At 36.0% G+C, this 26,368-nt stretch overlaps 1 protein-coding gene across 1 annotated transcript in view; it reads right to left on the bottom strand.

Moving 5' to 3' along the window:
- TRDN (triadin) overlaps nucleotides 1-26,368 on the bottom strand; it is a 167,708-nt gene that overhangs the window by 63,209 nt on the left and 78,131 nt on the right. Inside the window, exons 3-5 of the mRNA XM_032650860.1 lie at nucleotides 24,753-24,917; nucleotides 23,676-23,708; nucleotides 5,887-5,946 (exon numbers count right to left, since the gene is read on the bottom strand). Of these exons, the coding sequence (XP_032506751.1) occupies nucleotides 5,887-5,946; nucleotides 23,676-23,708; nucleotides 24,753-24,917 (258 nt within the window). The remainder of the gene's footprint in view (nucleotides 1-5,886; nucleotides 5,947-23,675; nucleotides 23,709-24,752; nucleotides 24,918-26,368) is intronic.

Raw genomic sequence — 26,368 nt, 5'->3', positions numbered from 1 at the left:
ACAAAATGATCTACACACTTTATATGATAATGATGAACTCAGTAGAAAAGCATTCTTGAGTAGAGAAAATTCTCAAAGATTGTATTATTCATTCTTCTTAAAGGAAGAATTTATCATTTTTACTTTAATATAAGTACACAATTTTAGAGCTGATAGGAACCTAAGAGATCTATTAGCCTGAAGTTCTTTGTCCATTGATAAGAAAATACAGCCGCATAAGTGTCCATAGCAGAGTAGAAGAAGAATTCAGTTATTATGTTGCTAAACTAGTACTCTCCCCACAAGCTTATGCTGCCTTGTCCATCCCACATCCTGGGCAGACTTGTTCTTATGAGCCGAAGTGTACTGACTAGATTCTCCAAGCATGTTATCTACAATCTATCCTACAATAATGCACACACTTCTTTTTCATAATAAAATTACATTTGTTTATGTATTAAAGTGAAGATTAGGCAAATTACCTAAAGTTACAAAGCTCATCTGATACATATGCTTTCAATCACAAAAGAGATTTTTTTAATTCTAAAGGATTAGTTTTACTTTCAAGTCTGATATAATTGTATGGGTAATTGCCCCTTCACCTGGGGCTACATGGCCATAGTCAGAACTATAATGATTTCCTCATAAGCAAACAATCGCTATGCAGAAGGAGATACATAGCTTTGTACAGGGCCTTCCTTCTCATTTTACAGGTTTATCATTCACAGCAGCCAAAGAAGAAAATAAAATATATTTTGTACTTTAAGGAGAAAATTAAGTACAGCTGAGAGAAGGCAAAAGTAAATTTATACAACACAGGCTAACTAAATTAACCTGTGGGCTCTGAGAGCATTTTCATAAAGGGCTCCAGGATATTTAGATACATTTTAACGTCCTGCCCTCTTTGGCTTTTGAGCCTCATCTTCAGCCCTATGCCTTTGCCAGCCTACGATTCCGGTCCTATAATTGTTTCTCAGAAAGGATCCTAAACCAGTCAATCAGGGTGATTGTTCTCTATTAACCCTTTTGAAAAATGTTCCGCTGACTTTGTGCATGTGATACTGTTATGGGTTTAATTACGTTAGCGAGAAAAGATATGCCGACATCCTAACCTCCTGTACCTCAGAATGTGATCTTATTTGGAAATAGGGTCTTTACAAGAGGTAATCACGTTAAAATCAGGTCAGTAGGGTGGCTCCTAATCCAATATGACTGGTGTCCTTATGAAAAGGGGAAATTTGGACACAGAGACAAATATGCACAGCAAGAAGGGACAGAGATGCAGGGAGAACACCATTTGAAGGGAAAGGCAGAGACTGGAGTGATTCATCTACAAGCCAGTGAATGCCAGCAAATGCCCCTGAAGCTGGGAAAAGCCTGCAGATTCTCTCTCACAGCCCTCTTAAGGAACTAACCCTGCTAAAACCTTGACTTTGGACTTCTAGCCTCTCTAACTGTGAGAAAATACATTTCTGTTATTTTAAGCCTCCCAGTTTTTGGTACTTTGTTACAACAGCCCTAGGAAACGAACACTAACACTAGTCACTGGGCTTCTCTTGTGCTCCTTCAACCAAGTTCCCACCTGGTTCCTTGAGGACTGACCCCTGACCTAGCCACCTGAGTTGGCATCTTAGTTCCCAGTATGGTGTTTGGAACAAAGTAAGTACAATAAATAAATTAACATGTATTACTGCCTAACAGCTATAGCAAGTTTTTCTATTTATACCATCTGTCTGCCAGGACACTCCCCCATTCCCACCAACTGGCCCACTCAGATGTTAACTACATGCCATTCATCAGCACACACTCTGCTGTGTAAATTTCCTCACTGTGCCTGAGGGGTCAGCTCTTCAGCGAAACACCTGATAACCTAGGTGGATGTAGCAGACACCTATTGCTCTGAATGCCTAAAAGGCCCTACTTTTGGCTAGGAGCCATCCTAGAGAGACAAAATTCTCTCATCTAGTTATATGTTTATCACCAGGTTCTAGTCTTTTCTGGTTTACTCTGTTCTATGAGTATACTGACATGTTTAATAGTTAAATAGAAGCCAAAACGGTGTCCGAAACCAACAATAAAATTTGCAATTGAAAAAGAAACAAGACAATATGCAATAAAAGAGTAACTACATGGAGGGAAAAAGCAGAGGAAAGTAAAAAAATAAATTACTATTTTTCTCTGGAGAACTGAGTTTTGCTTGTATCTTTCTTTTTTTGCACTTTCCAAATTAATCTGTATTACTTTAACCTATACTATTATACATTTATTGTGGGTGTTTATGATTACATGTTACAGATAGTTTTTGTTTTAATATGGAGCTCACTGCCAAATTCTTCAATTGCCTCTGACCAAATAAATTGGACATTACAATGGCCCAATTAAAGCCACATAATTGTATACACTTGAAAATAAACACAGATTGTCAAAGGAAGAGTTCTCCATAGAAATCAAGTAAATATTAACAAAATAGAGAAAATGAATGCTTTATTAATTAATTCATTAATTATTTCAACATGAATTGAATGTGTTTCATCTGTTTGGCACTTTGCTAGATATTAGAATGATTTTTAATTTAATATAAGGACACAAATTCAGAGCTGATAGAAAGCTGAGAGACCACTGAGCCTGAATCTCTTTGTTCACGAATAAGGAAACACACAATCGTAAATGTCAACATCAACCTAGAACATATAAAAAGACAAATACAGTTCCTGCCCTCAGTGAGCTAGATCAATATACTCACAATTAAAATTTGGTGTCAAAATGCTTTAAAGGCTGACAGCAAGGATGTAACTGTAGCAAGGAGGAAGTACCTGAATGCCCACAGAGTGAGGGACAGCAAAGGAGACCTATTGAAGGAACAGATGTTCCATCTGAGAATCAAAGAAATGAGCAGAAGCCTGCCAAGTGGCCGATGGTCAGAGAGAACAGGTATATAAAAGTACAGAGTTATGAGACAGCAGCAGTGCTGGCTTAGGAACTGCCCAAAAGTTCAGCCTGCCTATGGCATGGGAGGTGTTGGTGGGATGTGGAGTGAGGTGGTGAGGCGAGCAGGGGGAGAGCTGGGAATGCAGGGGGTGGATGAACTTGCAGAGTAGGGAAGGTAAGTGGCAAAGTGGACAAAGCTGACCACTGGCTATCTATCAGTGATCATATGATGAGGGCCTTTTATGTCATGACAGTGTGGCTTTTATCTCTAAAGCACTGTGACAACAACAAATGGATTTAAGCCCGTGAGCGTGATTAGCATGGCTTTCAGGGGTTAATGCAGGGAAATCAGTTAAGAAGTAACTGTCATAACCTAATTGGGAGATGACTGTAGAGGGGATAGTAATGGGAGAGGAGAGGTGAGAATAGACTAAATTATAATTAAGAGAGAGGATGACAAAGGGCCATGCAGGATTGGACTTTGGTATTGAAAGAGACCAACAAGTCTATGGCAGGGATTGTAACTCAAACGCCTTCAGAGATAAAGCAGATAAATAAATGTCTACTCCAGTAGTGATGAGAGTGGAGGAGATTGGTGCAGGTCCCACCTAAAGACATCCAGGTATAAGTTATGTTAACATACTGGTTGGTCAAAGAGAACCCCTGTGGGATATACTTGAACTCTAGGTTAGGTGCTTAATTGAGAATATTAATGAGATGGCTACTCATCTGAAGAGGTTGACTTGAATTCTAGCCTTACCTCCCAAACATTAATGGAACCAGGATGGAGTCTGCACATGAATATATATATATATTTAAACCTATCCAGATGATTCTAAAGTCCAGTCAGGATTGAGTACCACTACTGGCCAAAATGACTCCTAGCTTTTTAGCTTGAATAACTTGGGTGAATCGTGATGTTAATTTTCAGGACAAAGAATACGGAAGGATGAAGACATTTTGTGCGATAGAAGTTAATACATCAGCTTCTGCATAATAGATCTCTTTATACTCTGAGATTTGCTGGCTTCTCTATAATCATTTCGGGCTACTATTACCTTGGATATAGTGTATCTTTTCTTATAAGAGTTCAAAATGCTTTGATAACAACTTAAATTCCTAACTATCCATCATATATAACCATAACTGACAGAATGTGGCATAGAGAAAACATGTATTTATCTAGACATAGGAACAGCTATAAAACCACATTTATTTTCACTGAACTACTTGGGAATAGAAAGCAGGCATTATTCTATTCTACCTGTATGAGGAAACTAAGTAGTAAAATGAAATTTTTGTTCATATTCACACAAAAAATTGTGGAAAAAAGTATCTCTGAAGCCCATTTCACTGTTGAACAGCTGAAGCTCCATTTTCTCTTTCTTGAGAAACATTCACTTTCCCAAACTATATTTGATCTATTTAGGAAATATATTCAGGTACCAATCTCTAGCCCAGCCTTTGAGGAATTTATTTTAAACTTCAGCCAAATGCACTGTTTTAATTATGCAAGACTCACTAGTTTAAAAAACCCACTCTACAGCCCACTGCTCAGTCTTTTAACAGCAGGATTCTAATAGAGCCAAGTCCAAAACGTAAGTGGTACCATCTGCATCACAACATCCACTCCAGGAGCATTGCTATTAAATTAGTAGTACAGTCTGCAAGGTAAAACAGCAGACTCCCCAATCATGTGGAACCAATTGAATTTCTGTTTAACCTCCAGCAGATAGAAACACATAACCAGTTCAGTGATGGCTAGCTTAGTCAATCCGTACCCAAGAGCTGTGTCCAATTTCCCTGACCAAAGGAATTAAGAACGAAAAAAAAGGGAAAAGGAACAGAAATAAGACATTAGTTCCCTGAGTACAAATATAAATAGGTTTCAGTTGAGTAAACTTCATTGTCCCTGGTTGTATAAGGATTGGCTGACCAATCTGGAACTAATTCAAATATTAGGATTAAAGACATAATATCTGTAGAATGATTTGAGGTCTTCACAAAAAGGAAGTTCATGAAGTATATTAAAAGAGAAAACATGGTATTTTAATGTAGATTCACATATTGGTATAATTTCAGGTTAATTAGAACTTCTATTATTTGAAACTATTACTGGCAACTTTGATGTTTGTGCAGGTAATTTTGTACTAGTCAGTTTTTGACATAATAAATATTAGACAACATTCAATTTTTATCCTAGGAAAATTCTTTCATTTTCAGCTCTATCACACAAATACAGTAATAATGAGATTTTAATTTTTGTCTTAACTCACCCAGTATCATGTGAGACTGACCATTGGGGAAACTTGGGCATATTTAGAAACATGTCCTATCGAATGTTTGTGCTTCCTTTGAGTTTTCTTTTTAAGTTTTATGACTACATGGGTCACTCTTAGAAAAGTGGTGCTTGTAAGATGAGCAAGACACTGCTGGCCATTAGTAATATCCCTCTAATGCAAGATTTCAGTTACTAGATTTAGTTGAGTTGAAAAGGATATTAATCATCATGTTGTCACTGTCCATCTACCCCTTGAGGCTGTGTAAGCAAGCTCTGGGGCCATAGCAGTCTTCAGTGAGATAGTATAATGACTGCATTTCTATGACAAAGATTTTAAAGGTATAGCATGGCATAAAAAAATTCCAGTTAAAAAAAATTGAACTCTGATCTATTATATTAACTGATTAAAGAAGGAAAAATGTTTGCTAATAAGTCAAAAAATATGTTTGTGGTACTATCTCAGTAAGCAAAAGCCAACTGTATCAATAAATAACTGAAAGATTGTAACACATTTTGAAGTTCTTTTGATTCCAGTAATTAAATATTATATATTTATACCTGGGGTTTACTTAGAAGTAAACTTACTTAAACACTATCAACAATTAAAGCAAAAGAGCACTAAATATGAAAACTTCCCATTTTCTCATGTAAATATACAAAATATAAAATATAGAATAAACACAAAATTTAACACTTACCTTTAGTTTGTATTTTCCTTTCAGTTTTCTCCTGCTTCTCAGTCTTTTCTTTGTGTATTTCTAGGAAAAAATAGGATATACTTTTAAAAACTCTTTTTGAAAATGTGCAAAATATAAATCATAGCTATGACCTAACCATTATAATTCCAGCATGAAGTCTAAATTATTTTAGCCAACAAATTTAAAGGTATCTAAAAGGAAAGAGTCATTGTAACATATCGCCACATAAATCCCTCATTTATTGAAACAAGGAAAAAATTGGAGTTACCTAAAATTTAGTTATTGAAAAAGCTTAAAAACTTAAATCAATAAATGTTGCCACTGTTTTCAGTGCTAAATCTGATCACAAATTATAATTATGTTCTATTTCAATTACTCTCAATGCATATTAAGACTCCTTAGTAAAAAATATCATTTAGATTTAGGAAGATTTAGTTTTTACATATTAAATTAAGAATTTGTGAAATGAACTGTAACAACTATCTAATAGGAAACATATCTCAGAAGTATTGGTTCTAAGCTATGTTTATAATCAGAATTTGGCATTGCATTTAACCAATAATTACTGCATGAAGATATGACACATTTCATAGAATGTTAGTTGTTACATTTTTTCTAAATATCAGGTTTTAATAAATATATTCAATCTGCTGCTAGTTTCAGTAAACATACATTGCCAAGGCTTAGAAAATAAAGTTAATTCTGAAGTTGCAGTTAATTTGGATAGAAGTAAATTTGAGATTAGAGTTTACAAATATGATTACTACCTCTGAAAAGTGACTTAATCTTAAATACCATGGTTTTTCTTAGAAAAATGCTAATGAGTTTTACTTATTTATTTATCACAACTTTATTCCACAGATGGTCTGAGATGGTGCTAATTACTGTATATATTCTAAATTCTCCATTTGTAGATTTGAATTTGCATTTTTATAATTTTTCTAGAAGTCTAAAATCAAGACCAACTATAGGAAAATCCTAAATATCTTCAGAAAAGACAGTTACTGACTTTCATTCACCAGTTAAAGAGATAATCACCACTGTGAAGATCTCCTCCCCTCATTTTCCCCATTAATCAGTCATACTATTTATAAGGCCACTCCTCTACCCTTATCCCATCCTTGACCTTGAAAATGGCAATAAAGATACAAAAGAGTTAAGATATTCAATTACATTTGTGAAAAAAAGGCTTCAAGGTACCAGGAAAGATATCCCAAGGGCTTAGAAACATCCAGCTTCCAGCTTCTCTCCTTCTCCTCATTATTATTATTAGTAATCTCCTCCCTATGTCTCCAAATCCTACTCCAAAGCATGGTTCTTCATCTTAGCATTATTGACTTTTTAGATTGGGGAAATTGTTATTTGGAGGTGGAGTGGGGCTACTCTGTGCACTGTATTTAGCAGCATCCCTACTTACTAGATGCTTCTAGCCCCCATCCCCATCCCCAGTCATGACTATAAAAAATGTCTTTAGATATTGTGAAATGACTCCTGTTGGGAACTTGTATCTTTAGAGCAACAGTCCAAACACTCTTCGTCACTGTCTAGACCTACATTTTCCAATGCAGTGTCCACTAGACATGTGTACATATTAAAGACATGATATGTGGTTAGTCCAAATTGAGATGTGCTATAAGTGTAAGTACATAATGAATTATGATGACTTAATAAAAAGAATGTAAAATACCTCATTAATTTTTATATTAATTACATATAGAATGATATTATTTTGGACATATTGAGTGTGATGGTTTTATTTATGTGTCAACTTGGCTAGGCTACTATCCCAAATCATTCAAATGAACACTAATCTAGAAGTTGCTGTGAAGGTATTTTGCATATGTAATTAAAATGCCTAGTTCATTAGCTTTAAATAAGGTGGTTCTGGGTCATCTGGGTGGGCTTGTCTGATTCCACTGGAAGGTCTCAAAAACAAGTTTGAGGTTTCCTGGGAGATGGAAGAAATTCTTTGGGTGGATGACAGCGTTGGTCCATGCCCGTGGGCTCCAGCTCACCCATGATCTTCACTTCTTGACTGCCTGTCCTATGGGTTCTCATTGGCTCAGCCAGTCCCCACAACCACACAGGCCAATTCCTTGTAATAAATGTCTTAATATACCTGCATAATTTCCTACTTTTGCTTCTTTGGTTAAGCCCTGACTAACATTTGGGGTTAAATAATACATGTTATTAAAATTAATTTTGTATTTTTCTTTTTACATTTTTTTAATGTGGCTACTCAAAAAATTTTAAACATATATGTGGCTCACATTATACTAGTTTTAGACAGTACTTGTCTGGTCCTAGGGGTGGGCAAATGACCTTTTCAGGTCATCTACAGGGTTAAATTTTCTACAAGTTAATTAAAAAAAACCCTCAAAATTCTCCCCTGCCAATACCATTCTGCTTCCTCCCTCCTATTTAAACCAGAAGCTATGGAGAAGATTGGGGTCTTGTATAACTCAGCCTGATAAAGTAAGTAAAATGCCAAAGATTTAGAGTAGTCTTTGCATGTGCTAAGGGAATCATCCTTAAGAATTAATTTCTTACTCTTGTTAGGGATTAATTTGAATATAGAAATGGGATGAAATTTTCTAAATTAAAAATTTATATGAAATGTTACATCTATTGTGATTGAAAAAGGCCTTAAATCTGTCATTGAGAATAATATTTTTCCTTTAGAGGTGTGTGTGTGTGTGTGTTTATATTCCACAGATATAGACTGGGTACTCAGAGGAATAAAAGAGAGATTCTAGAACTCATACAGGAAGATCAGACACGAGTTAGAATCTTCTGAAGGATTAGGTTCAAAAGGCCATTCTGCCTGGGTAATCCTGTCAGAGCCTCCTAGCCTAACTTAACTGGGGAAATACACTGTTTAGACAAGGTGGTGGTTTATGGAATTAGACAATCCATGTTGGTTCATGATGGGGTTTCCTGCAAGGTAGGTGAAAGCTTGCACATCAGAGAACAGAAAAAATAACAGTAGTAGAAGAAACCTGGGTTCCCCTTAGCCTTAGCTCTTGTGCACCCAGCAGCAGCCGACCAAAAGGGAATGAGCTCTAGATTATGACCAGAATTGTAATGAGCAGGGATCCATCCTGGAGGGGAAAAACATAAAGTGAAAGAAGACAAATCTCAAAAAGACTGGGATGCAGATCACCACTCAAGAAAAGGCAGGAGGGAAACATATTCCCTCCACTTTTCCCCAAATACACGAAAGGGAGGTAACCTTAAAGTGGGAGGTAAGTCCAGGAATGTTGGTTACACTTCATAATAAGTTTCACTTAAGCAAAAATAAAAATAGATGAAAGTAAAGGAGAATTAGACTTTAAAAAATAATGATAATTTTTATGTTCATTGGTGACATTGGCCTGTAATTTTCTTTTTTGTGGTATCTATGTCTGGTTTTGGTATCAGGGTGATGGTGGACTCACAGAATGAGTTTGGAAGTATTCCTTCCTCTGCAATTTTTTGGAATAGTTTCAACAGGGAAGGTGTTAACTCTTCTCAAAATGTTTGATAGAATTCGCCTGTGAAGCCATCTGGTCCTGGGCTTTTTTTTGTTGGGAGTTTTTAAATCACAGATTCAATTTCAGTACTTGTAATTGGTCTGTTCATATTTTCTATTTCTTCCTGGTTCAGTCTTGGGAGATTGCACCATTCTAAGAATTTGTCCATTTCTTCTAGGTTGTCCATTTTATTGGCATATAGTTGTTTATAGTAGTGTCTTATGGTCCTCTGTATTTCTGTGGTGTCGGTCGTAACTTCTCCTTTCTCATTTCTGATTTTACTGATTTGGGCCCTATCTCTTTTTTTCTTGATGAGTTTGGCTAAAGGTTTATCAATTTTGTCTTTTCAAAGAACCAGTTTTTCTATTGTTTTCCTCATCTCAATTTATTTCTGCTCTGATATTTATGATTTCTTTCCTACTACTAACTTTAGGTTTTGTTTGTTCTTCTTTCTCTAGTTGTTTCAGGTGTAAGGTTATGTTGTTTATTAGAGATTTTTCTTGTGGTATTAACAATATACACACTACTATATATAAAATAGATAACCAACAAGGACCTACTACTGTATAGCATGGGGAACTATACTCAATAGTTTATAAAACCTGTAAGGAAAAAGAATCTGAAAAAGAACATGTATATATATATATATATATATATATATAAATAAATAAAACTGAATCACTGCTGTATACCTGAAACTAACACAACATTGTAAATCAATTATACTTCAATAAAAATAAATAAAAAATGATGACAATATATTTCAGAGTGTTTATTTTTTTGTTATAACAAAATTCTTTAATAAGTTTTATAAAAATGAATATTTAAGAATAATTTTTTCACCTTGAATTGTTTTCCTTTTCCACTCCCAATGAAAATACAAAATTATCAGCACCCACACACATATACACCCAAAACTACAGTGACATTCTCTACACAAAACTATATTATAGTTTAAATTGCTGAACAATCAAGACAGTTCTAAGAAGTGGTTGCAGGGATGGGTTTTTCTTCCATAAACAGCTGATATATAGGGAAGCAATTTACATAAAGTTTGGTCAATGGTTGTCAAAAGTTTCTTAAAGGTTGCATTTCAACTAAAAGAGGATCCAAATTAAGGTTCTCCCTACCCTCACCTTCCTTTGCTAACACCCTTTCAAGGAGTATTTTCTTCCTGCTCCTAAGAGAAAATAAATTTGAACTTTTAAAATATTCTTAAGTTTTCATGCACAGTTGGAATTTGGGGCAAATGTGTCCAGACCAGCCAGCATTTTCTACAGACATCAACAAAAGCAGGCACTGGGGATTCTGTGCTTTGGGTACAAACCACCGTACAAGGATCCTGGCAGGAAACACGTGCTGAGATTCCTCTACTCTTTCAGAATTTTGGGGGCTGGGGCTTTTGTACCTCGAAAGTTCCCCCAGGGTCCTGCTCAATTTCACAGTCTCAAGAATAGTCCCAACTTTCTATTTTCCTGATTCTGCACTTCAGCTTTATGTAAACTAAGACAGCCCCACTGCTCTGGGTAGATCCACTCAGATCTCTTATAAGTGGGAGTCGTGGATTAAAACACACACACACACACACACACACACACACACAGAGACACAAATCTCTACAGCTCACGATGAAATATAATGACTTACATAGACGTTGTTTTGCAGGAACATCAACTATTTTTAACTGAAGGTCACTTGAAGACTGTTAGTATCTCTGTACAGGAAGTGCAGACAAGCACAGCCAACCTTGTAAAGTCATACACACATACATTTCTTTGCTTACAGAAGACAAAAGAAATTTATTTCTGATGATTCTGAAAGGGAGCAGATTTCACTACCTCAAAATATATCTCTTTGGCATAAGAATTATTTTTCAGCTAAATGCAATCAAAGCCCAGCAGGGGCTTCCCTGGTGGCGCAGTGGTTGAGAGTCCGCCTGCCGATGCAGGGGACACGGGTTCGTGCCCCGGTCCGGGAAGATCCCACATGCCGCGGAACGGCTAGGTCCGTAAGCCATGGCCGCTGAGCCTGCGCGTCCGGAGCCTGTGCTCCGCAACGGGAGAGGCCACAACAGTGAGAGGCCGGCGTACTGCAAAAAAAAAAAAAAAAAAAAAAGCCCAGCAGGAAAAGCTGTTAACCTTCCCCTCAACTGCCTAAATTTACATTGGAAAGGGGTCCTGTACCAAGGAGAGAGCTATTACCAGAGATACCAAGAAACTTATCTGCATAACAGGACACTCTTTGTTTTCCAAATGCCTACTCTCCCTTCCTGTGAATAGCCATCCTTCGTTTTGTATACTCAGACCCCTCCTATTTTCCTTAGCTCAGGATGTTATTTATATATGTCTCAATTACCTGGCTGCCCTTTGAGTCTCATATTTTTATGGGGCTCCCGTATGTATGAACAATGTTTATTTTTCTCCCGTTAATCTGTCTTATATCAATTTAATTATTAGACCAGCCATAGAACCTAGACAGGAAGAAGGAAAAATTTTCTGCGCCTACAATTCAAACTTAAGGATAAATTAAATGTCTCTGCATGTTTTATTGCAACATTACATTTTCTTTGGGGATTGTATTACATCACTATGGTCACTGTCTCTGGCTAGCAGATGTCCAAAGAATCCAATGTAGCCTCTACACAGTGTGCTAGTTCTGTCTCCTTCCACTTTAGCCAGGAAATGATGACCATTCAGGCTCCTGCCCAATTGAGTAACAGCATGATACCAATTTAGACTTCAGAAGGATATTTTTCTCATAAGCAGATGATGCCTAATATTTTACTCTCAATTATTCTTGCCCGCAAAGAACTATTTGTGTAAGAATGGAAAATTAAATGTAAAAGAGTCAAGTCAGTAAGTGGAAATTTATTGCCCTATGGTTTTCGGCAAACTTCAAAGAAAAATAAAATTTCTTATATTAATACTATCTTCTAGTTATTCAATAATTTCTATAGACAGGTAAATGCCTCTACCTTATGCAACATAACAGTAATGTATAGTAGGTTAAATTTCATTTAACCTTTTGCATTCTTTAAGAACAGTTCACTTAAACTGAACCAATTCTGGATACAAGGGACAAAGAAGGTCAAAGTGGTCATTATTTACCTCCAAATGTATGTGCTTTGCCAATAGGTTAGAGTCCAACCTGAGAACATGATAAGTCTCAGCAACAGATTCTAGTTGGAATGATAAGCCATTCTGGTAACAGTAAACCTCAAAGATTGTTTTGTGGCTTAGAAAGCACAGAGGTCAAAGTATCTCAATCCAAGTGTGAGACTGTCCAAGGTCCTTAAAGGTACAATGGTCAATTTGAATTTTGATAACTGGAGAAGGGAAAAATAAATGGAGAAAAGAGTGACAGCTCAATGTGTCAGGAAGCAATGAAAAGGATCCCTTTGTTTCCCTGAGTTATTGGTAACCTTACCTAATGTATCAGTTCTCCACTAGTGTTTACTCTGTTCATTATGATATGAGGGGCACTCAAGAGAAGGGGCAAATTACTTCCAAAGAAGATGGGAAGTGTATTCTGACTTCTTTCACTAGTCCTGATTTCCCCTATCCCCTTTCTCACTATCTGTAGGGAAGTATATGTGAATACGAGAAGTGGAGAAAAGAGTAGAAGTCTCCTTTTAGATTCTTATTGTTATTATTTATCTCCCATTCTAAAACCAATACTTCATCATGCTAGGCTTTATTTATTTTATTATTATTATTATTATTTTTTTTTTTTGCGGTACCCGGGCCTCTCACTGTTGTGGCCTCTCCCGTTGCGGAGCACAGGCTCCGGACGCGCAGGCTCAGCGGCCATGGCTCACGGGCCCAGCCGCTCCGCGGCATGTGGGATCCTCCCGGACCGGGGCACGAACCTGCGTCCCCTGCATCGGCAGGCGGACTCCCAACCACTGCGCCACCGGGAAGCCCTATTTTATTATTTTCTTAAACATCTTTATTGAAGTATAATTGCTTTACATTGTTGTGTTAGTTTCTGCTGTATAACAAAGTGAATCAGCTATACGTATACTTATATCCCCATATCCCCTCCCTCTTGCATCTCCCTCCCACCCTCTCTTCCCCACCCCTCTAGGTGGTCACAAAGCACTGAGCTGATCTCCCTGTGCTATGCCCCTGCTTCCTACTAGCTTTCTATTTTACATTTGGTAGTGTATGCATGTCAGTGCCACTCTCTCACTTCATCCCCGCTAACCCTTCCCCCTCTCCATGTCCTCAAGTCCATTCTCTACGTCTGCATCTTTATTCCTGTCCTGCCCCTAGGTCCTTCAGAACCATTTTTTTTTTTTTTAGATTCCATATATATGTGTTAGTATACCGTATTTATTTTTCTCTTCCTGACTTTCTTCACTCTGTACGACAGACTCTAGGTCCATCCACCTCGCTACAAATAACTCAATTTAATGCATTCTTTAAATTAAAGGAACTCAAAGAATTTAAACTCTGGTTTTCATGCTTTATAACTCAACGGTGATAACCAAAAAACATACCCTCCTAAATCAGGCTGTTTTTCTAAAGTCTAATGCCAAATAAGCAATTGGGTTAGAGTCCAATGTCTCTGAAGAGGTATTAGTCTCAGCACCAGACTTGTGAAGTGCTGGGAAACAAAAGAAGCAGATATAATAATGTATTCTTTTGCTGAGAAAAAATAAAAAATTAGTATTATTTAGAGTATTCATTATTTCTGGATTGCAATGGTCATTAAATGATTATTTGAATAATTGTCGTACAAAAGATGGCATAAATCAATAGTATTCTAGTGTAATTAAAAATGCATTTCGTGGGCTTCCCTGGTGGCGCAGTGGTTGAGAGTCCGCCTGCCGATGCAGGGGACACGGGTTTGTGCCCCGGTCCAGGAAGATCCCACATGCTGCGGAGCAGCTGGGTCCGTGAGCCATGGCCGCTGAGCCTGCACGTCCAGAGCCTGTGCTCCGCAACGGGAGAGGCCACAACAGTGAGAGGCCCGCGTACCACAAAAAAAAAAAAAAAAAAAAAAAATGCATTTCGTTAGTAAAATCTAGACATACATCAGCTATTAAAAGATCTATACAGGGGCTTCCCTGGTGGCGCAGTGGTTGAGAGTCCGCCTGCCGATGCAGGGGACACGAGTTCGTGCCCCGGTCTGGGAAGATCCCACGTGCCGCGGAGCGGCTGGGCCCGTGAGCCATGGCCGCTGAGCCTGCGCGTCCGGAGCCTGTGTTCCGCAACGGGAGAGGCCACAACAGTGAGAGGCCCGCGTACCGCAAAAAAAAAAAAAGATCTATACAAAAATATTGTCATCGCTGGCATGTATTAAAATGCAGCTTAGTGTTTAAGATAACTAATGCTTGAGTCAATCTGCTTCATTCAAATTTAATTCTCACACCTACTAGTTGTGTGAACTTCACTTCCTCATCTGTAAAATGAGGTTAATAATAGTACCTACCACATAGATTTACATGAGGATTAAAATAAGTTAAAATGTAAAGGATTTAGAGCAGCACCTGATATCTAATAAGCATCATGTAAAATATTGGCTATTATTATTATTGTCTTCCTCACTAAATTCTAAATTTGATGAGGGCAAAAACTATGTCTATTTTGTTCCACAGTAAATTTTCAATAATAATTGGTATATACTAACCACTCGATAAATATATACTGAATTAAAAAATAAATGTTTAAGCAAGATTATAAGCTATCAACTCTTGCACAATATAGAAAGTTGTGGTAGATAGTATCTCACCAGTTCTTTAAGACACGACACACAAATGATTTAAACACTAAAATGAGTGTGGTTGAAAATTTGGGACAGTAAAATGTTGCATTTCTCAACCTTTTTACTTTCTATTAGACATGTTGGAGAAAGTTGCAGAATTTTACTATTTGTGGAAATTTAAAAATGTATGTGAAAGGTATTGTAAACTGCAACACTTGTACAAAAGGTAGTAGGGTTTTTTTGTTTGTTTTTTTGTTTGTTTAAAGGAACTTTATTCTTAATTGCTAAAATTTGGAAGTAACCAAGGTGTCCTTCAGTAGGTGAATGAAGAAATACACTGTGGTACCTCCAGACAATGGAATATTACTCAGCACTAAAAAGAAATACACTATCAAGCCATGAAAAGACATGCAGGAAACTTAAAAGCATGTTACCAATGCATTTTTAAAGCATTTCTTCCTACAGTGATCAATATGGGTGCCGATAAGTTAGGGTTTTTTAATATTGTTTTTCTGGAACACTGTAAAGCTAAATAATAATAAAATTTAAAACACTGTGCATTTTTAACACTTTGCCTTAACTTATCCACAGATGTTTATATAAAATATATCAACTATAAATTGACATTATATAATTGACAATTATGTCTATAATAAAATATTGACAGTCAAATATCATGTTCATTTCAACAGAAAGATATTGGGACAGGAGTTAAAAGTGGGATATGCTATTCCACCTAACTTGAAAGGGTTCAAAATTTCTATTTCTTTTGTTCTACATGTTAGGTAGTAAAAAAAGCAAAACAAAAATTACCAGTGATTCTCAACTCCGTGCATCAGATTCAAATGATGTCTTAACTGGACTTACTTTTTTCCACAAGAGACCAAACTCTCGTGATTTTGAAAAACGGAACGTACAGAGTTGAAAAGAATCTGGAATACATAAAAACCTAATAGTTTCTCATTCACAGGTTTCTCAATTACACACCCAATCTTATTTCCAGATAGGAATGCAGCAACCCTGAGATTATTCTTGCTCCAACAGGAGCTACTTAAAATGGTTGGGCCTGAGTCGAGCTATCTCAGCCTTTCTTTTTTTTTTTAAATTTATTTTATTTTTGTCTGTGCTGGGTCTTTGTTGCTGCACGTGGGCTCTCTCTAGTTGCGGAGAGCGGGGGTCTACTCTTTGTTGTAGTGCGTGTGCTTCTCATCGTGGCGGCTTCTCTTATTGCGGAGCATGGGCACTAGGCACGCCAGGCTTCAGTAGTTGTGGCACGCAGGCTCAATAGTTGTGGCACACAGGCTTAGTTGCTCCGCGGCATGTGAGATCTTCCTGGACGAGGGCTCCAACCCGCGTCCCCTAGGTTAGCAGGCAGATTCTTAACCACTGTGCCACCAGGGAAGTCCTGTCTCAGCCTTTTTATTCTCCATGATGTTGGCACCAAAATTTAATCCCTTGCTTTCATCGGCTTGCTCCTTCAGGCTCCAGTGTTACCAGTATCATTTCCATCACTGTGGTTCCAGTTTGCTTGCCTTGATAGAAATGAGCTCTTTTGGGCCCAGGGTTCACTACAGCTGCAACTCCTTAGAGAAGTAAGTCTCTGGATCATTCATCAGATCTCTCCTCAGCCTTTTTCATTCTGATCCCATCACCAAGCCTCACTCTCTGCTCTCTCTGCGTTTTGCCCCTTGTCCTCACAGGTCTGATCAATATTGGGAAAGACAACCAGAAGATAAAGCAGTGAGTTCCTTGAGCAGCCTGAGGGCAATATGCAGCAGTGCAGTTATGGAGCTGAGTTTTAATCTAGACTTATTTAGAGGAGTAGTCCAAAGATTAATGTATCTACTTAACAGTGTTACTAGGGCCAACCTGGTAACCAGTATTCTGAGGCTACGAATTTTAACAAGTTTAGTCACCTTTCCATTCTCCCTCCTTTTTTCACTCACAGTATTTTTCAGACACTTAAAGTTCTGCCTGGGGTAAGGCACCTAAGCTGCCAACAAAGATGGATGTAATGAAATCTCTGACACAGAAACATGTCCATCTATCTTACTCCCAGTGACGTGATACAACCTTCTGAATGGCCTAATCCTAAAGTCTTGAATATTTATGAAGCTCAGATTCCCTGGTTCTTCCTTTTTCACCCTGACTGCAAAGAGCTAATGTGGATTTCAATAAAGTGAGAAAAATACACAATGAAAGAACTGAGTTTAAATTTACTGGGCTCTTTTCAACCCCAGGAGCTTTAGGGAAATCTTAAAACACGATTATAAGGAGAATGTAATTTGTTTTGCTCTAAGTAAAGGAGAGCTTCTTCCTCTGCCATTGGCATGCATCAGGAACAATTTCACAGAATATCAGCCTTCATATTTGGGTCCTGTTCAAACTTCAAGATGGTTCCTTAGTTCAAAGAGCAAGTAGTTGGAAAGCAAGGAAATTCAACATAATGTACAGGGGATTTTGGCTCTTTCCACAAAGGCAAGTGATAATTTAGCTCATAAGGCCACCATGTCCCCAAAATTGAAGATCAATTTTTCCTTCCCAAAAAAATGAGTATGTATGGGTCCGAAGGACTAAAAGTATTCTTTCTTAACTTTAAAGCTAGATGTCAGAAAGTGACATTATAAATGTAATTTCTTGTTAAGAGACTATTATTGTCTCCTAAAATTACATATTTCAAAGAACATAAATGCTGTAATGATTATTCTTACATACAGACTTATTATAGACTAAGGTTTAAGTAAGAATAAACTGTAAAAAGAGATAAGTATATCCATTATGTTGCACTTAGAAATGTTAGTACAAAAAATTAAAAAGCTCTATCCCCAGTAAAAATTATACTTTTATGAATGTTTACATAATCTGAAAAGTCCACATCACATGAATGTTAATACAGAACTATGAAAGAAAAATCGTATTAGGTTTGTGAGAAACCAGTATCTTTTTTTTGAAAAAGAAATAGAAAAATGCTAAGCTGCCTATGCTGAATAGACATATATTTTTAACTTCATTTTAAAATACACTGTTTAGGGCTTCCCTGGTGGCGCAGTGGTTGAGAGTCCGCCTGCCAATGCAGGGGACACGGGTTCGTGCCCCGGTCCGGGAAGATCCCACATGCCGCGGAGCGGCTGGGCCCGTGAGCCATGGCCGCTGAGCCTGCGCGTCTGGAGCCTGTGCTCCGCAAGGGGAGAAGCCACAACAGTGAGAGGCCCGCATACCGCAAAAAAAAAAAAAAAAAAAAAAAAAGTATCTAAAATACACTGTTTATTTAGCTCCTCTGCCCATTTTTTAATTTGGTTGCTTGTTTTTTGTTGTTGCTGCTTTGTTTTGTTTGTTTATTTTATTTTTTAGATTCCAATAGATACAGAGAACAAACTGGTGATTACTGGGGGGGGGGTTGCAGGGAGAGGGCCAGATGAAATAGATGAAAGGGATTAAGAAGTATAAACTTCCAGCCATAAAACAAAAAATCACAGGAATGTAATGTACATATAGGGAATATAGTCCATAATTTTGTAGTAACTGTGTATAGTGATGGATGGTAATTGGTTTTACTGCAGTGAACATTTCATAATGCATAAAAATACTGAATCACTATTTTGTACACCTGAAACTAATATAATATTGTATGTTAATTAGAACTCAATAAAAATTGTATAATGTAATAATTTAGGATAAAATGATATTGCTTTATGTTTCAATTGTAATTCTTGCTTTAGGTATATTTCATCTAAACTTTGGTGCTGCCGCTTACTTACTTCATGGAAAATGTTTACCATGTTAACTAATGGGCAAAGCCAGCCTTTGTTTTCAAATTTCTTACGTAAATCAAACTTACCCTTTTTCAAAAAAATATAATTTTGCTTTTCAGTTTAAAAAAAATTTTAGTGTGTATTTTGAGGAAATTATTATGAAAGTAATAAATTTTGCAACATATTTAAATTATTTGGATTTAATATAACATGTTTATTTTACAATAAGTTATAAAACAAGACAAACCAATATTCCGCTGCACATTTTTTTACTTGAACTAATGTCAGGTACCATATAAGTAAAATTTTTAGTTGTTTATGGAGCTAGAAGTATTTTTAAAAATTTGATATTCCTGAAATATACATGTTAGGGGGATACCAAATTTTGATATTTTACTTTTGGGAATAATTTTTTTTTTTTTTTTTTTTTTTTGCGGTACGCGGGCCTCTCACTGTTGTGGCCTCTCCCGTTGTGGAGCACAGGCTCCGGACGCGCAGGCTCAGCGGCCATGGCTCACGGGCCCAGCCGCTCCGCGGCATGTGGGATCTTCCCGGACCGGGGCACGAACCCGTGTCCCCTGCGTCGGCAGGCGAACTCTAAACCACTGCGCCACCAGGGAAGCCCGGGAATAATTTTTAAAGTTGCAAATATAAAAGAAATAACTCCAATAATTTTGTTAGATATCATGATAAAATTTTATAATTTATAGGCAAAGTAGAATATATATTAAATCTATACATTTACATATATATATTTATTGGTCAGCCAGCTGGCATATAGTGGGGTTTTTTTTGTTAGTAGGAGGTAGAAAATACATATAATAAAAAAAGATATAATGAATAAATGATACATAATATATTATGTATATATATACATACAAACATCTCTCTCTATATATATACATACACAGTGAAATGGTTCTGCAAATAGTATATAATTTAACTTTTTGTCAATAGGAGGTACAAAATATTAAACATTTTATATTAAATGATATATGATAAGGTTTTACATCAGTTAGATTAAGCATTTCATAATATAATTAATTACATAAGGTAAGTTTTAAATTTCTTTTTGAACAATACAGAATTATTCTGAAATGCATCAGAAATGTGACATCCATGGGTTTATTCAATGCATCGTTAACAGTCTGGTTGTCTTAGAAATATTCAGTTATATTTAAAAGAATTAGTGTCACTAACCTACACTGCTTTGATTGTTTCAAAGTAGTTTCAAACCAGTGACACTTCCTAGGAACAAATATTGAGAATAACTGAAAAGAACTGCTTACATTTAAAATTTTAAAAGCCATTTTTAGCTTTCAGTATTTCCTATGGATGTTCTTTCTGTTTTGCTCTCAAGGGAGGCTCCCTCAAGAGCAATGCACTCTTTCACATTATTCAGCTAAATAAAAGGTAAAACCATTAAATAAAACTTGCCATTGTTCCCATCTCCCCACTCTACCTTATCTCTGACTTCAGAACATCCCATCATGACACAGAACACCTGAGTATCAGCACCATGCCTCTCCTTTAGCAGATATATGCAAGATAGGACAGGAAGGCCTATTGGTCTCTTTGGTTGGCATTCTAGCAATGTGAAGATGTGTGAAAGACACTTCTTTATCTCGTAACATAGAAGAATTACTATGATAACCTTGGATATGTTCTCAGGCAGATCAATTTTAGGAAAGAATACAAATGTAATTTGATTCCTTTGATGCTATCCTCACTCGTTTATCCCTTGGAAAGTGTGGTGTTAACATGTCCATGATAGGTACCCTGGTGTGAAGAATGCTACTCAACAGGCTGATTCTAGGTAAACAAAGCACACCCACCCTACATAGCAAAGAATTGTTCCAGAATATATAATTTACAATGGTATTGGTTTTCATAGTTATGTTTTAAGTAATTATACAATAAAAATGTAATATTTTACAATGATTCAGTGCCTTCAGCCTGCATCACGGAGTATTTGAAATAGAATTTAATATTTAAAATTTTTGACAAGCTGAAAAGTAAATATGCATGAAGGATGTAAAGACACTAGGTACTACAATTAATACCCTAAAGCTATATTTATATATAACAACATAAGCCACAGAAGAGCAGATTCAAAAATTTCAACCATATTAATAATCTGTTTAATAATCAACCAGGCAACCCTGAGATTATTTGACTGTACTGTTATTCCATATCAAATTAAAACTGCAAACTCCACCCATAAATAACAAGGTAGCTAAATTTTTATTTTGGTAAAAATAGCAATAACTGGACAAATGAAACCAATATTTTAAGCACATTTAAATAAAATGCTTCATATAGATACAGGACAGTCGAATAAACAATGTCACAGCCTGATAATTAGGTAATATAAAATGGCTAAATATCATTGAATGTGTCTGAATGGGAAAGAGTACTAATGAAGAGACTAATAAAGACTCATTTAGACAGGTGAAAATCAAATATTTTAGGAGGATATAACTCTAGATTATCAAAAAAAACCTAAAAAACTTCTTAAACCACAATTTTAAAATATAGAATTTATAAAATAATTCATCATAGGATAGAGATAAGCTCATGGAATCTCTTCCCAAATAATAACATTAAAAATATACTTTTAAAAGCAAAATATGGGGCTTCCCTGGTGGCGCAGTGGTTGAGAGTCCACCTGCCAATGCAGGGGACACGGGTTCATATCCCGTTCCGGGAAGATCCCACATGCCGCAGAGCGGCTAGGCCTGTGAGCCATGGCCGCTGAGCCTGCGCGTCCGGAGCCTGTGCTCCACAACGGGAGAGGCCACAACAGTGAGAGGCCCGCGTACCGCAAAAAAAACAAACAAACAAACAAAAGCAGAATATGTATTAGAAATGCTTTGTAAAATATCACATACTGATTTAAAATTCATTGTTTCTATGACTCTACAAAAGAAAATGTTTTAAATAAAAAATAATTGTAATTAAATATATTTCTTTTATAACTAATGTTTATTACAGCCTCTGTACCCAAGGTAGGATGTATAAGATGTTGCTTTAAATGTCCACTTTCTCATGTAACTCTGTAAATAATGATATTAAGAAAATATATTCAGGTGATTTTAGTCAATTCTCCTTTTAGACATTAGTGTACATGGTTTTAAATATATATATCCTTTAGACTGCTTTAACTAATGATCATTACTGACATTTTTTAAAAGTATCTTAAACAACTATTTAATAGTTTTTCTGTTGATTTGGTAAAGCAATACAATAATTTAAAAACAATAATTAAACAGTTTTGCGTGTATTTGCAACTTATGCTAATCATTTCATAAAACTTAATTTTAAAATAATCCCACCAGAAAATTCAAATAAAAAGCAATGAACAGATTCTATATTAAATACTAGATATTGATTTATGGAGAATATGATCTTATATGATATTCTTGTAGAATTTATTTTATAAATAAGAAAATATTTGTTTTTCACTCTTCCATATCCAAATGGAATAAATATATATACAAGCTGTAATTTCCAGACCATCACTGGTAACTCATTAGCTTAAACTTTGACTATGTTCTGGGCAGTATCCATTGGAGATCAGCTATAAAAAGACTCTGCTTTTTACCTCAAGAAGTTTATAAACTAATCTAGATTCTCCATACCTGGATTTGATGACTTAAGAATGTCTTGAGTTCTTGGGTTCTCACCATGGATTTGTGAGTAGGGCAACCCATCCTTTCTGCTCTCAATAGCTTCATAAACACTTTCATTTCTGAATGGCGGTTTCACACTTGAGTTTCACTACTTTACCTTTTACTGGGCAAGTTACAGATACAAATTTTCCAAATTAACATACACTAAGTAGATTTTATCCCAAACAGTGAGGTTATCATCATCTGTCAGGCAAGCCCGAATCTACAAATTTGGATCCTATTGCTTGCTCACAGTAGGTCTAGGGATATAGCAACAGAGGCCAGCAAGTTTTCCTCTGTAATAAATACTCCCAAGAGCTATTGCCCAACATGTGCAGCAATAACTAACTGTATTAAGTCTGGCTTTTATGTTTCTATCTCATACCAAATATACCTCAGGATGGTATCCTTTGCTCCCTATTATTCCTTCTAGACATAACTCCTACCCTTTCCTGTAAAAATCTCTGAGGCTTTTGCCCCACAGTTATAACCCCTTTTTCCCAGTCATATTGCTCTCATCTTTTGGATTTATGATCATTCCATTCAGTGACTGACGACGTTGCTTATTCCTTCAAGGAATCCCTGTAAACCACAGCCAAGCACACCCAGATGACTCTGCTGCTTTGGGATGACACATAGTACATACGGACTGCATATGCCTGTGCCTTCAAGATTATTATCCTCCACACTATCTCAGCTCCCTGTCCAATAGATATCACCTAAAATTGAAAAATAATACTGACAATAACATAAGAAAAAGAATAAAAATTTAAAATCTATATATTTGGCCACAGTGAGAATAATAAAGATCATGGGCATCCTCATCTTCTGGGCCATTTAGAAAACTATAGAACTCACCCCTCATTCCTGCAATTCAAATTCACATTGATCAGTGTGTAGATTGATTTGCACATCTACTGAAGAAGGTATTAATTAAATAATCAACTTAAAAATGATGGGATTAGCTTCATTGGAAAGAATCGAGTATGTCTTTTCTTAACTATAAATCTTAATCTAACCATTAAACAAAAACTCTACATTAAAAATAAATTGTCTGTAACAAAGTAAAATCTATTTAAGTTATGGTGAAAATCAACATTACCATAAAAGAAAAATACTTTTTTTCAAAGGTCAACACAACTAACCTTTTTTTTTCAAGGGAGGCTCCTCTATTTCTCCTAAACCAAGGCAAAAACAGTAAATTAGAAACTTTCAGCAGAGCATAATATTGACTATTTTCCCATTTTCTTTCATTCATTTTTAAAAAAACATCTATTAGTTTTGATAATAGTAGTTCATATATTACTTTGCTTTCCAAATTCCAATTTTTAAGTATACACTTTGCCTATGTACATTTATTTGAGATAGTTTCACTTTTATGAGTTCAATAAAATTGTGGCAGTGATCCAAATTATACATTATAGTTCGTATATCATGTTCATTTCAGTCCTCTATTGTTCATCTCGACCTCTCACAGGAGCCAAAAAATACAAATTCAGACAAAGTCATAGAAAGGACTAAAATAATAAGAGCTTTCCTGGTAGTCAAGGCTGAATATAATTTCTGATGAGTAAGGCTGATCTTAAAAATGCCATCTAAAAAGCAGAATTACAATGCTTTGTTCTTTTCACATCCACTCAATAGCAGTTTACATGTGGTTTAAGTTTGTTATTTCCTTTTGATCATCAATACATTCTAGAGAGTAAATAGTTTAGTTGCATAATTGTTGTGACATTTAGAATGTCTCCGTTCTACATCTCCATTTGATTCAATTAATTAACTTTCATTGTGATTTTAGTAGGATTGCTTTCTCTATTTGACTGTAAATATGAATTATATGTATAACGTATTTATATGTATATTTAGTTTTCAAACTTGGGAAATAGCAGCCAATTTTTGTTCCTGAAGAAGCATATAAATATGTTTCTATTGTGGTTCTGTAGGATCGTATAATAAGTCCCTCTCTACCATAATGCTACTCTAATGCAGCATTCAATTTTGACATCTTTGCCATAATGGCAGATAAGCTATAAGATGAAAGCCATATAGAGACCAATTTACTGAGTTTGGCAGCCTGTTGATAGGCTATTTGCACTCTGAAGTGTATTCGTTTTGGTTTAGCCTGACCCAAGTGCTCATGTGTGCTTAAACTTAAGTAAACTATTGTAATGCGCATGAATCATCGGTCCTAGCAGTTAGATATATTTCTATGTTCTTTGTACCTTTATCAGTGTCCTTGTCTCCATCACCATTATCTTCTTCATCACCCTCAGACGAGATGATGTCAGACAACAAAGAAAAGAAGCCATAGACCCAGTCCGTGGTTTCCTCCACAGCATCATGTACAAGTTTTAGAGGATCTGAGCCAATCTTGGAAATAGAGCTTGCTAAAAGTAATTAAAAACAAAGAGGTTTTGTAATCATTCCCAAAGAAACTAAGAAAATCTGCTTTTCCTGATTTATTCTTTTAACACATTTAAGTTACTTCTAGTAACTTCAATGGATAGAATTAGGAAAAACTGAAGTCTGTAAATCTTCCCTTTCTTATATCCTAGGAGATATAAACTGTTTGTAAAATAAAAGATTAAATAATAAAAATGCAAGCAAGAAAACAGACACATTAGGGATTTCCAATGTTGTTATTCTCATTCTAGTTACATGAAAGTTTCTCTGAAGGGCTAAGGGTAGCCTTTAAGATCTGATTGAAGAGGTGATATATCTAGAAATATGGTTTAAGTTGCACCTGATTTTTCATCAATCTGTAATTAAATTTTTAGATTTATGTTTTCCTTAATTTTAAAAACTAAGCTTTTCAGGGATTCTTCTCCCTTTGACATCTTAAGGGACTAGAATTATATCAACATATTATACTTTCTAAGGGTTAAGTATGCCAAAATTAGATTTTTACTCTGATTGAGATAGGAAGTCATTGGAAGGTCTGAGCAGAGGAAAAAGTGATTTGATTTATGTAACAATTGCCATGTTGAAGATGGAAAGAATGCCTGGTTGGAAACAGGGAGATCAGTAAGAAGCCAAATGAAATAATCCATAATCCAAGGGAAAGAAGATGGTGATTTCTATATGGGTGGTACAAGTTTGTGTGATGAGGTGTGATCAGATTCTGAGTGTATCTAAAAGGTAGAATTAATGTATAGACTGACAGTATGGCTGTTGGATGTGAGAGAAAGAGAGGGGTGTGGAATAACTTCAAGGTTTTTGGTTTGAGAAAATGGAAGGATGAAAATACCATTTACTAAAATGGGGAGGACTGGAGAGAAACAGGGTTTGTTGCCCAGTATATTTAAGTAGCTGAGTTTTAAACTTGTTAAACTTGAGTTGTCTATTGGAACTCTATGTGGAGATGTAGACATTTGTATAGCTCAATATGTTCTACAAAAATGAAGTTCTAGCTGAAGACGGAAACTTGGAAATTCAATAAAGAATAGAAAGCATTCAAAGCTATGACACTGAATGTGATCACTAAGGGAGTGGACCTAGGAACATGCCAACATTTACAAGACAGTGAGATAAGTCAGAGACATGAGGAAGAACCAGCAATGGATTCTGAGGAGAGAAGAGAGACAGACAGAGACAAAGAGACACCGAGGGAGATTAATTGAGAGCCAGAAAAAAAAAAAAGGGTATAATGTACTAGATATCAAGTCAAGAAGTTGTTTCTGTGAGGATAAAGTGAGCAGTTGGCAAGTGTTGCTGATAGGTCAAGAAAGATGAAGACTGAGAACAGAGCTTTAGATTTAATGATGAGGATGTCACTGGTGACCTTCAAAGGGCAATTTCAGTGAAATACATTCAAGACTAAATGGGAAGAATTTAGAGG

This window comes from Phocoena sinus, chromosome 12 (assembly GCF_008692025.1).
Source record: "Phocoena sinus isolate mPhoSin1 chromosome 12, mPhoSin1.pri, whole genome shotgun sequence".
Classification (NCBI taxonomy): domain Eukaryota; kingdom Metazoa; phylum Chordata; class Mammalia; order Artiodactyla; family Phocoenidae; genus Phocoena; species Phocoena sinus.
Note: the sequence above shows the minus strand (reverse complement) of the source record. Positions and strands in the feature narration are given on the sequence as shown.